General features: G+C 43.5%; 1 protein-coding gene across 1 annotated transcript; it reads right to left on the reverse strand.

Annotated features, from left to right (window-relative positions):
* Window positions 1-73: 73 nt before the first annotated feature.
* On the reverse strand, window positions 74-6,346 carry LOC111972964 (N-alpha-acetyltransferase 30). Its single transcript, XM_024000078.2, has 4 exons — window positions 5,038-6,346; window positions 3,928-4,051; window positions 3,702-3,757; window positions 74-3,368 (listed from the first exon to the last, which is right to left on the reverse strand). The coding sequence occupies exons 1-4, from the start codon at window positions 5,914-5,916 to the stop codon at window positions 3,231-3,233; spliced, it is 1,197 nt and encodes a 398-aa protein (XP_023855846.1). The 5' UTR covers window positions 5,917-6,346; the 3' UTR covers window positions 74-3,230.
* Between the last annotated feature and the right edge of the window lie 6,549 nt (window positions 6,347-12,895).

Consider the following 12,895-nt stretch of genomic DNA (forward strand, 5'->3'; position numbering starts at 1 on the left):
GCACTGCCAGGGGTTRACACTTTTAAAAACTAGGGGAGAAATAAAGACGTTCAATGAGAATGAGGAAAGCGGGTCAGACCAAAACAAAGACCAATTTAATTTGAAACGGGACAGGAGCCCCCTCACACCTCTAGACTGAACCAGGATCAGAGTGATGTCAGAAAGAGTCAAGATTCAACAGGAAGTGTATCTGCACAGGGAGCCAAATGGAAGTCTTCCCAGTGAATGGAACAGAGTGCCATTGGAACAGTTCAAAGCAGTATGGCTTTGGAACAGCTAGCCTAGCTCCCATCTGTGCTTCCGGATCTCTGATGACATCGTTGCTGTCCAATCCTTTATTCTTATTCTAGTCCTAATAGTCTGGATGGGTGAAAATAAATTAGCAGAGAAAAGAAACAGAAAACCTAACTAATCAATCCCTCCAAAAACACAACACACAAAAAAAGATGACCTCAGATGTCAAATGAATAGAGCGCAAACACTCTGTATACAAATCTTTAAAAAAAAGAAAAGAAAAAAGTCATCTGATCGGTCTTTTCAAACACACTCACACACATACTATAACCACCCACACAGCAGCCTGTGTGTAAAGTATCTGTCGACATCCCTTCTCACTTCCTATTCTGCAATGTTAGCCGGTTGAATTGAAGAGACGTTGAGTAATAGCTCCTAACTGTTTGCATCTGTTTTATTAAAGCTGCAAACTCTGAAATAACAGCTGCTAAAACTTTACAGAGATGCAGACACTGAGTAAACCTGGCCCATAATGTGTTGTGTATGCTAGTGTACACCTTATAGCTGCTCTCTCAGCCTATGGGACTTCATCACAGCTCAGCAGTACAGTACATTAGTGTCTCTGCTAGACAAGGAGCAGATCTTTAGTAACTACTACCACCAACACCATTACTACTACCATTACTACTACTACCACCACCACCACCACCACCCCCATTACTACTACTACCACCATTACTACCACCACCATCACCGCCATTACTACTACTACTACTACCACCATCACTACTACTACCACCACCACCATTACTACTACTACTACTACCACCACCATTACTACTACTACCACCATCTCCACCACCATTACTACTACTACCACCACCACCACCTTCTATACCTAGCTCCTGGTGTCCCTGTGTCTTCACTATACTTCAGGGTTATCTAGTCTGAAATAACCGATTTTACACCATCAGTCAAAACACACACCTTTGTTCATTTACTCTGATTTTTTTGGGGTTATTTTTTGTATTTTTTTGTTGTCAAAAAACAACCACAAACGCAGATTTTCTTTGCCATTATTGGAGTAGATAGGAACTGCCTAGTGTGTCTGTCGTTCCCAGACAGAGGAGCTCTCAAATGTTACCGGAGTGTGTGCTGCATCAGAGTAGGGCGCCTGGAAAGTGCACACTAGGCTTGGCCACTAAGGGGAGTGAGTGTACGAGTATATAGTACACAATCTAAATAAACTCAGAGAGCAAACAGGAAATAAGTAAACTGCTAACAATACTTTTGCCCTCCTTTACCAGAGGTCAACCAAAGATCAACACACTGATTCAAACACACACACAGAGCGAAGCCAACAGGAATCCAGCATATTTAATAACACTATTACTCCAGCCTGACACTTTGCCATACTGAAACAGGACTCCAGTGCTCTGCATGTTGTTAATTCATAGACAACTGTGATGATTGAAAGACAGCTTGGAAAAAATTGTCTCCAAATTAGGAGGAATTTGAATGAACAAACTGCAATAGGGAAATAGTTTCCGAGCCCAAACCTAAACTTCTCCTTTGTCAATAATTATTTATCTTTCTCAGGAGATTTTTGAGCAATGTTCCAGTGGCTGGCAGTGCATTTTGGGAAAATTAGCTTTGATCTGCAAAAAGGGCCAACACAAGTGGCCAATCTCAAATAGGARCCTCATCCTTACCCCTCTCAGCACTTACCAAGTGTATCTGAAATGATTGAATAGGTATTACTAAAATGGAAATAGCTCCACCTTTCCCTCTGACAGGCCAGGAAGAATTTGCACCATATTGCTTACACCTATCCAAACCTTTCAGATCTACACWATTGCCTAGGAGTTAGGACTATGGGTCTGTTTGGAACTGGGCAATGTTCCGAGTGTTAATCAACACACACTCATACCACCACTCTTGTTAAAATAAATGCATGCATATCTTTACAGGCTCCAGCTCTTGGTCTGGGGCACGGGGTGAAAACTGAGCAGCAAGCAGCTGGCGTGTTCGTCTCACAACGTAGGGTTAATGAAAACACAGACAGGGGGAGAAAAGCACACTAACACGCACAACTCATGATTCCCATCAAGCATGCGTGCGCACACACACCCATCCACTACATTACTTCACATCCCTTACTTCACGTCCCTTACACATGTACACAATAGCCTAAACACTTCCTTTTACAAACCCCTAGGCAAAACACACACTCTCACGAACACACACACAATAGCTTTTCCAACCCCCTGTTGAATCATGAGATTAAAAAATATACACAAAAAATAAACTCCACAAATATRTCCTTCGAATCTGTCGTTATCCCACCCTCTTCCTTATTTTCACCCTGTGTTATTATTATTCTTCTGTTTTCCAGTGGGTGATTTTGCGTGATGCATCGCCCTCCGGGGGTTTGTGGGTTCACCCTCGACATCATGCCTTAGATACTGCTCCGTTGGAGGGGGGGGGTCAATGTTCTGAGGTTAAAGATCACCAGACTACATCACACACTCCTCTTCCTTCCCCCTCTCACAGGGTCCTACAGCTAACAGGGCAAGGGCCTCTTCATAAAAACATTGTGGGATTTCTGTCTGTCCAGTTCAGCCTTGAGCTGTTTTCCAAGATGTCAAGGATCAAAAAAGGGAGGGTTGTATGTACTGTGTATGTCTGTGTACGAGTAGTGTGCATGTGCGTGTGTCTATGTATATGCAAATGTAGGTGAATCTATGCTTGTGGGTGTATGACGATGTGTGTGTGCATATGGGTGTATGACTGTGTGCGCGTGTGTAACTGTATATATATAGGTGTGTGTGTATATATATATATATATATATATATATATATATATATATATATATATATATATACACACACACACACACACGTGTGTGTGAGACAAGGGACCAGGGCAGGGTTGAGAGTGAGACTGGAGCTGCTTCAGTAAGAGGGCAGCACCTGTCATGCTCCCTCTCCTCTCTCTAGCGGAGCCACAGTTTGAGCCTCAATGCGTCCACACCGTTCAGGTAATATCTGAAGAGCCGCTTGTCTCGGACAAAACCAAGGTTCTCATACAACTTTAGAGCTGACTTGTTAGTGATCTCAGTCTCCAGAACCACCTAGGAGTGAGAGAGAGAGAGAGAAAGGAGAGAGGGAGGGAAGGAGAGAGGGAGGGCGGGGAGAGATACTGCTTGTCAGAGCTGAAGCAATACAAGTAGTCTTTGTATCATTTTGTGGGGGTTTGTCATAAGATCATATTTTTTCTATTATGTCCCCATGTTATTCACTAGAGCACTTAATTTTCTGTACTAGAGTCCACCTAGTGTGGATATATAATATGTGGTTAATACCTCAGGCCAAGTACAGTCAGGGCCACTAGCTGAGTGAAGGCCCCAGAGGGACAACAGGGCCTTCGGACGTCACCATCAGACAGACAGTACCAGTCCGCTTACCTCATCACAATCCCCCTCCACCATGGCATAGATGGCCTTCTTCACCAGGTTAGTACCTGCAACATACAGGCACCAGAAAATCWATTCAGTGGGATGGTACGCATAGAAGTTTGTGGAGAGAAAGAAAATGGAAGTACTTTGAGATCAAATGTTTTTTTGCAAAAAGGGCTATTAATAAAASGTGATTAGTCGTCATGTGAAAATGAGAGAGCATGCTGGTTCTCACCAATGCTTTTCCTCCGGTGTTTGGAGTCTACAGCCAGCATGGCGATGTAGCCACGACGAAACATCTTCTTGTGCATGTCCAGCTTACACACAATGGCCCCCACACACTCCTGCTCCACCATGGCCTGGAAATGAATAAACAGTGAGTCATGTTAGTGCTGTGTCCAACCTAAAGCTTTTGAAGCCTTCTTAAGACCAGACAAAACCAGGAAGTAAACAAAAGCCAATGCTTCTAGCCAATGAGCATCAAGAACACATCTACCCTGACCTCTAGTTTGATTACACTGCACATAGCACTTCCTCCTTCCTATAGGTCACTGAGGGCAGTAGACTGAGAAATCATATTGAATAGGTAAGTATCATGGTTACAATGATGAATGGCTCATTCCTTTATGGAGAGGGAGACAGATCAAKAGCAAGGACCTCATTGAATTTGTGGACACAAATTGTTTCTTATTAGCCTAGTTCACCTCAAAATACAAAAATGAATTATCAAGACTAGAAACGTWAAAAAAACTTGACTTGCAAGTGTTTCACAGTCAGCAAGCCTCAGAGGTTGCAACACTATGCTAGGGTTAGGCTGTCAAAGGGGGTTTATTTGTGTGTGTGTGTTGTYTGCAAGCGCATGTACATGCCACTTCATGTTCAACTGTATCTGTGTGACACCTCCAGATGATTAAATATAGACATAGTGAACAAGTCTACACTAGCAGTCACACCAAAACTAACCAACCCTTTTAGCCCAACTTAAAAACTAGTTTCACTGTCAGACAAGACAACAGGGAAGAAGAAGGGTGTATTGTCTGGATCTACCTAAAGAGAAGCCTACCCTTTACCTAGAACTTTAGGAACATCAAATGAGCAGGACTGCTATACAGAAAGATAGGAAAAGAACCCAATTGAAGCAGACACTAACAGTATCTAGGCCTACATCAAAACGGTGCTAAGAGACACTACTGGCCTCTTAGGGTCAGCGGCAACACAGCCAAATGTCCCAACAAACTCGCTCTGTTGCCCCAGAAGCTACTGGCCTCTTTTTATTTTGCTAATGTTCACCAACCAAAACCAAGTCAAGAAGGTGTTTTACTAGATAGTGCCATGTCATACTCACCAGAAAGCAGAGCTGAGGCCAGTTGTGGATGAAGTACCTATAGGTATAAATGGAATACGGCTCAGACAAGTCCTTGGTGATCAACCTCATGATTCCTGGCATCTGTAACTCGGACTCGTAGCGGACATAATGAATCCCCTGGCTCTCTTCCGCTTCTCGGTCAGGCGAACAGTTCAGATCCAGCCTCGCTAATTCTGACACCGGCGGCTGGTGTATGACGTCGGGTTCACTCTCTACTCCAGCCCGGTGCTCGCCAAGGCCTTCGCAGTCTGGGGGCTGCTGGCTCGGTGGTCGAGGGGCTTCTGTGGGGTCACATTCCCTTTTCCTAACGTTACCACCGGGGCTGTGTCCGGTTACAGRGTGGCTTTGGAAAGCCTCAGTTCTTGTGATAGTCAACATACCGTTCATGCCATTGTTGTTCAAGTGAGGGTGGCGGCTGCCTTTCGAACACGGACTGTGGTCCTCATGTTGCCAGCAATGGTCGCTATTATTTTTGTCACTCGGGTCGTCTCCAAAACTGCTGCTGTCACAGAGCTCCATGGACGGTCTCAGATTGTCGGATCGGTTTTCCGTTGAGCGGTTGTAGATCACACCGTCTTCAGACGGACTGACCAACCCGTTCAGCTGCTGTTCCTGTAGGGCCTGCGTTTTGAGGTGTAGCGCAGCCGGGTTAGCATGCGATAGCATGTTTTTCAGTTTTTTCTTACTTGGCCGTTTGTCCTCGCTGACCCGCTGCTCCTGTCGTGTTACAGAGCCCTCCCAACCGCAGCCGGGCTGCTCCCCTTCCCCAGGTTCCACGCTCCCATCCCCGGGGAAGGGAGAAATTTCAGCCGGGGATGCTGGCAATGCGCTGCTAGGCCCAGTCGGCACTGCAGCCATCCCACCTCATCAAGGGGGCAATGCACGTTAGAAAAAAACCTCGAAATATAGTTTCGTCAACGGGTTTATAAACAAAGCTCACTTCACTTAGGCGATAATTGTATAAATCCGAGGGTTTCCGAAACAATTTCGTCTTTACTTCCAACGCCTGTCGTTGCTTTCTCCTCCGTTTCCCCGCTGCCGGAAAGTGCTGTCGCAGCAAACGCCATTGCAGCCGAAAGATGGTTGTCACTACTTACTACAGCCACAAGGTCAGAATTGGATTTAACGTAAAGATTTATGAAAACAACATTTTGCTTTTTGGTATTCATTTAAGTTTGGGTTAAGAATACGGTTAGCAGTATGGTTAAGGTTTCAAATCATATTTTAAGAAGCTAAAATGTAGAAATAGGCGGGGTTTAGACATAATTATGAATTTGTGGCTGTGATAAGTAGTGACTACCCTGAAAGCGGGTGGCGCTTTACGAGAGTGATGGGAAGCATAATCGATGCACGGGTGCCACTTTACGACAGTGATGAGAGGCATAATCTATGCGCGGTTTGCACAACTTTTTTGGGTCTCCCTCCTCGAGCATCAGCGAAGCTCACAAATTAATTTGAGTTAATCGACGGTGCATTATTTGGTGTATCTAGTTTTAGGCATAAATAGACAATGCAAACCTCTGCAAAGCTAGCAAAATTATGAATGGGCTGGATATTAACAAAGTAAATAGTGACCAAATAAAAAATCAATAATTTTGACGTATTACAAATGTATTCCCTTTCACACCTTTAAATCAAATTCATAAATTACGCAGGCCATCTCCGGATCCAATACTCTCTTGCCAGCAGAGGGTGCTACTGTTATGTACATTGCAATATGGTGCAAATGTCCAGTTTCTCCCCAAGTATTATGCAGTAGGCTACTAATGGTGAAGTAATGTCAAGTGCTGTGCTTGACTTGGACTGAAATAGGTTCCGGTGCTAATTTTGGGTGCCGGTACCATTTATATAGTATTTAGGTGCAGGAGCTGCTCCACAATATTTTTTAGCTAATATTCAATAACAAGAACAGGAGCTCAAGCAGTAGAACATTTGAGGTGCCTGTACTCAGCTCCAGTGAGCTCCTGCCAAAGTCAAGCACTGGTCAAGTGTGTAACGGAGAGAGAACTATACTATACAGGTGAAAAATAATAAACAAAAGTAATATCTCTGCAAACGCATTAACCCTAATCACAACTGCTTGTAATATTATTTTCATTGACAGACACTGACTCTATGTGCATACACACACTGCTGGACTCCTAACACCGGGGAAGCCCTTGGCAATGCTAGGCAGCAGACGGGGCACAGAGTGGATGTAGTAAAAGGGAAGGGGGTACACACTCCAGCTGGAGCACGGTTAGGGGGTGGCAGKGCCCAACTGGGCATCAGAGGGGGATGGAGCACCCCCAGCCGAGAGCAATAAGGGGGAAGCTGGGAGGCGTATGTGTGTTTAGGGGGTGGGGGTGTGGCCTGGACTGTTTGGGTGTTTGAGCAGGTGGAGGGATTAGATGAACTGGAGAGGCTGGATAAGGGTTCACCAGATTATGATGTAAACACACACACAGCCAGAGTTCCACCGCATTCAGTTGAATTCCTGTCAGATGAATTGGACATGGAATTCTCTGCAGGAAAACAATTCAACTCTAGAATTGACTGGAATTAGATGGAGTTGACATCAACTCTGGTACAGGCACACACGCATGCACTTATTAACTGGTTTGTGTAGTGCTATTTTAAAACAGACAGGTGGCAGTGRTGCCCTATAACTTTGTCAAGTCCTATCCGAAGCTATCTCTCCAGTAGCCACGTACTGTGGTAGTGCAATGGCTCAGTGSCGTGTCCAGAACATTTTGAATGGGGTGGCCAAGGTAGGGCACAGACCCAGTTTAGGGGGGCCATAACATTTGGAACCTTAATCGATGCAAGGTGGGGGTTTTCTATATACAGTACCAGTCAAAAGTTTGGACACACCAACTGATTCCAGTTGTTCTTTATTTTTACTATTTTCTACATTGTAGAATAATAGTGAAGACATCAAAACTATGAAATAACACATATGGAATCATGTAGTAACCAAAAAGGTGTTAAACAAACCAAAATATATTTTATATTTGAGATTCTTCAAAGTAGTCACCCTTTGCCTTGATGACAGCTTTGCACACTCTTGGTATTCTCTCAACCAGCTTCATGAGGTAGTCACCTGGAATGCATTTCAATTAACAGGTGTGACTTGTTAAAAGTTCATTTGTGGAATTTCTTTCCTTCTTACCGTGTTTGAGGCAATCAGTTGTGTTGTGACAAGGTAGGTGTGGTATACAGAAGATAGCCCTAATTGGTAAAACACAAATAACACATATGGAATCATGTAGTAACCAAAAAGGTGTTAAACAAACCAAAATATATTTTATATTTGAGATTCTTCAAAGTAGTCACCCTTTGCGACAGCTTTGCACACTCTTGGTATTCTCTCAATCAGCTTCATGAGGTAGTCACCTGGAATGCATTTCAATTAACAGGTGTGCTTTGTTAAAACTTTATTTGTGGAATTTCTTTCCTTCTTAACATGTTTGAGGCTGTGTTGTGACAAGGTAGGTGTGGTATACAGAAGATAGCCCTATTTGGTAAAACACAAAGTCCATATTATGACAAGAACAGCTCAAATAAACAAAGAGAAATGACAGTCCATTTTCGAGTGCAGTCTGAAAACCATCAGGCGCTATGAGGAAACAGGCTCTCACGAGGACCGCCACAGGAAAGGAAGACCCAGGGCTACCTCTGCTGCAGAGGATAAGTTCATTAGAGTTAACTGCACCTCAGATTGCAGCCCAAATAAATGCTTCACAGAGTTCAAGTAACAGACACATCTCAACATCAACTGTTCAGAGGAAACTGTGTGAATCAGGCCTTTGTGGTCGAATTGCTGCAAAGAAACCACTACTAAAGGACACCAATAATAAGAAGAGACTTGCTTGGGCCAAGAAACATGAACAATGGACATTAGACCGGTGGAAATCTGTCCTTTGGTCTGATGAGTTCAAATGTGAGATTTTTGGTTCCAACCACCGTGTCTTTGTGAGACGCAGAGTAGGTGAATGGATGATCTCTGCATGTGTGGTTCCCACCGTGAAGCATGGAGGAAGAGGTGTGATGTGTGGGGGTGCTTGCTGGTGACACTGTCTGTCATTTATTTAGAATTCAAGGCACACTTAACCAGCATGGCTACCACAACATTCTGCAACGATACGCCATCCCATCTGGTTTGKGCTTAGTGGGACTACAATTTGTTTTTCAACAGGACAATGACCCAAAACACACCTCCAGGCTGGGTAAGGGCTATTTGACCAAGAAGGAGACTGATGGAGTGTTGCATCAGATGACCTGGCCTCCACAATCACCCGACCTCAACCCAATTGAGATGGTTTGAGATGAGTTGGACTGCAGAGTGAAGGAAAAGCAGCCAACAAGTGCTCAGCATATATGGGAACTCCTTCAAGACTATTGAAAAAGCATTCCTCATGAAGCTGGTTGAGAGAATGCCAAGAGTGTGCAAAGCTGTCATCATGGCAAAGGGTGGCTGCTTTGAAGAATCTAAAATCTAAAATATATTTTGATTTGTTTTAACACCTTTTTGGTTACTACATGATTCCATATGTGTTATTTCATAGTTGATGTCTTCACTGTTATTCTACAATGTAGAAAATAGTAAAAATAAAGAAAAACCCTAGAATGAGTAAGTGTGTCCAAACTTTTAACTGGTACAATAATTATGATGGTTCAACGCATTATATGCRRCAAATCAAATTTTATTCGTCACATGTTTCGTGAACAACAGMTGTAGACTAACAGTGAAATGCTTACTTACGGCCTTCCCAACAATGCAAAGAAAAAGAAAWTAGAGAAATAATAGAAAAGTAAAACATAATAATAAAAGTAATAATAAAAACACGAGTAATGATAACTTGGCTCTATACACAGCGTACCAATACCGAGTCGATGTGCAGGGGTACGAGGTAATTGAGGTAGATATGTACTTACAGTTGAAGTCGGAAGTTTACATACACATTAGCCAAATACATTTCAACTCAGTTTTTACAATTCCTGACATTTAATCCAAGTAAAAATTCCCTGTCTTAGTTCAGTTAGGATCACCACTTTATTTTAAGAATGTGAAATGTCAGAATAATAGTGGAGAGAATGATTTATTTCAGCTTTTATTTCTTTCATCACATTCCCAGTGGGTCAGAAGTTTACATACACTCAATTAGTATTTGGTAGCATTGCCTATAAATTGCTTAACTTGGGTCAAACGTTTCAGGTAGCCTTCCACAAGCTTCCCACAATAAGTTGGGTGAATTTTGTCCCATTCCTCCTGACAGAGCTGTTTACTCCGTTARACGGAGTCAGGCTTGCTCGCACACACTTTTTCAGTTTTACAGGYTTGAGGTCAGGGTTTGTGATGGCCACCCCAACACCTTGACTTTGTTGTCTTTAAGCCATTTTGCCACACCTTTGGAAGTATGCTTGGGGTCATTGTCCATTTGGAAGACCCATTTGCGACCAAGCTTTAACTTCCTGACTGATGTCTTGAGATGTTGCTTCAATATATCCACATAATTTTCCTCCCTCATGATGTCATCAATTTTGTGAAGTGCACCAGTCCCTCCTGCAGCAAAGCACCCCCACAACATGATGCTGCCACCCCCGTGCTTCACGGTTGGGATGGTGTTCTTGAGAAGCCTCCCTTTATCCTCCAAACAAAACTATGGTCATTATGGCCAAACAGTTCTATTTTTGTTTCATCAGACCAGAGGACATTTCTCCAAAAAGTACGATCTTTGTCCCCATGTGCAGTTGCAACACGTAGTCTGCGCATTTTTTGGCAGTTTTGGAGCAGTGGCTTCTTCCTTGCTGAGCGGTCTTTCAGGTTATGTCGATATAGGACTTGTTTTACTGTGGATATACAGTGGGGAGAAACAAGTATTTGATACACTGCCGATTTTGCAGGTTCTCCTACTTACAAAGCATGTAGAGGTCTGTAATTTTTATCATAGGTACACTTCAACTATGAGAGACGGAATCTAAAACAATAAAACATCCAGAAAATCACATTGTATGATTTTTAAGTAATTAATTTGCATTTTATTGCATGACATAAGTATTTGATACATCAGAAAAGGCAGAACTTAATATTTGGTAGAGAAACCTTTGTTTGCAATTACAGAGATCATACGTTTCCTGTAGTTCTTGACTAGGTTTGCACACACTGCAGCAGGGATTTTGGCCCACTCCTCCCTACAGATCATCTCCAGATCCTTCAGGTTTCGGGGCTGTCGCTGGGCAATACGGACTTTCAGCTCCTCCAAAGATTTTCTATTGGGTTCAGGTCTGGAGACTGGCTAGGCCACTCCAGGACCTTGAGATGCTTCTTACGGAGCCACTCCTTAGTTGCCCTGGCTGTGTGTTTTTGGGTCGTTGTCATGCTGGAAGACCCAGCCATGACCCATCTTCAATGCTCTTACTGAGGGAAGGAGGTTGTTGGCCAAGATCTCGCGATACATGACCCCATCCATCCTCTCCTCAATACAGTGCAGTCGTCTTGTCCCCTTTGCAGAAAAGCATCCCAAAGAATGATGTTTCCACCTCCATGCTTCACGGTTGGTGGTGTTCTTGGGGTTGTACTCATCCTTCTTCTTCCTCCAAACACGGTGAGTGGGGTTTAGACCAAAAAGCTCTATTTTTGTCTCATCAGACCACATGACCTTTCTCCCATTCCTCCTCTGGATCATCCAGATGGTCATTGGCAAACTTCAGACGGGCCTGGACATGCGCTGGCTTGAGCAGGGGGACCTTGCGTGCGCTGCAGGATTTTAATCCATGACGGCGTAGTGTGTTACTAATGGTTCTTTTGAGACTGTGGTCCCAGCTCTCTTCAGGTCATTGACCAGGTCCTGCCGTGTAGTTCTGGGCTGATCCTCCACCTTCCTCATGATCATTGATGCCCCACGAGGTGAGATCTTGCATGGAGCCCCAGACCGAGGGTGATTGACCGTCATCTTGAACTTCTTCCATTTTCTAATAATTGCGCCAACAGTTGTTGCCTTCTCACCAAGCTGCTTGCCTATTGTCCTGTAGCCCATCCCAGCCTGTGCAGGTCTACAATTCTATCCCTGATGTCCTTACACAGCTCTCTGGTCATGGCCATTGTGGAGAGGTTGGAGTCTGTTTGATTGAGTGTGTGGACAGGTGTCTTTTATACAGGTAACGAGTTCAAACAGGTGCAGTTAATACAGGTAATGAGTGGAGAACAGGAGGGCTTCTTAAAGAAAAACTAACAGGTCTGTGAGAGCCGGAATTCTTACTGGTTGGTAGGTGATCAAATACTTACGTCATGCAATAAAATGCAAATGAATTACTTAAAATCATACAATGTAATTTTCTGGATTTTTGTTTTAGATTCCGTCTCTCACAGTTGAAGTGTACCTATGATAAAAATTACAGACCTCTACATGCTTTGTAAGTAGGAAAACCTGCAAAATCGGCAGTGTATCAAATACTTGTTCTCCCCACTGTAGATACTTTTGTACCTGTTTCCTCCAGCATCTTCACAAGGTCCTTTGCTGTTGTTCTGGGATTGATTTGCACTTTTCACACCAAAGTACGTTCATCTCTAGGAGACAGAACGAGTCTCCTTCCTGAGCGGTATGACGACTGCGTGGTCCCATGGTGTTTATACTTGCATACTATTGTTTGTACAGATAACGTGGTACCTTCAGGCGTTTGGAATTGCTCCCAAGGATGAACCAGACTTGTGGAGGGCTACAATGTTTTTTCTGAGGTCTTGGCTGATTTCTTTTGATTTTCCCATGATGTCAAGCAAAGGGCACTGAGTTTGAAGGTAGGCCTTGAAATACATCCACAGGTACACCTCCAATTGACTCAAATTATGTAAATTAGT

This window comes from Salvelinus sp. IW2-2015, linkage group LG14 (genome assembly GCF_002910315.2).
Source record: "Salvelinus sp. IW2-2015 linkage group LG14, ASM291031v2, whole genome shotgun sequence".
Lineage (NCBI taxonomy): Eukaryota > Metazoa > Chordata > Actinopteri > Salmoniformes > Salmonidae > Salvelinus > Salvelinus sp. IW2-2015.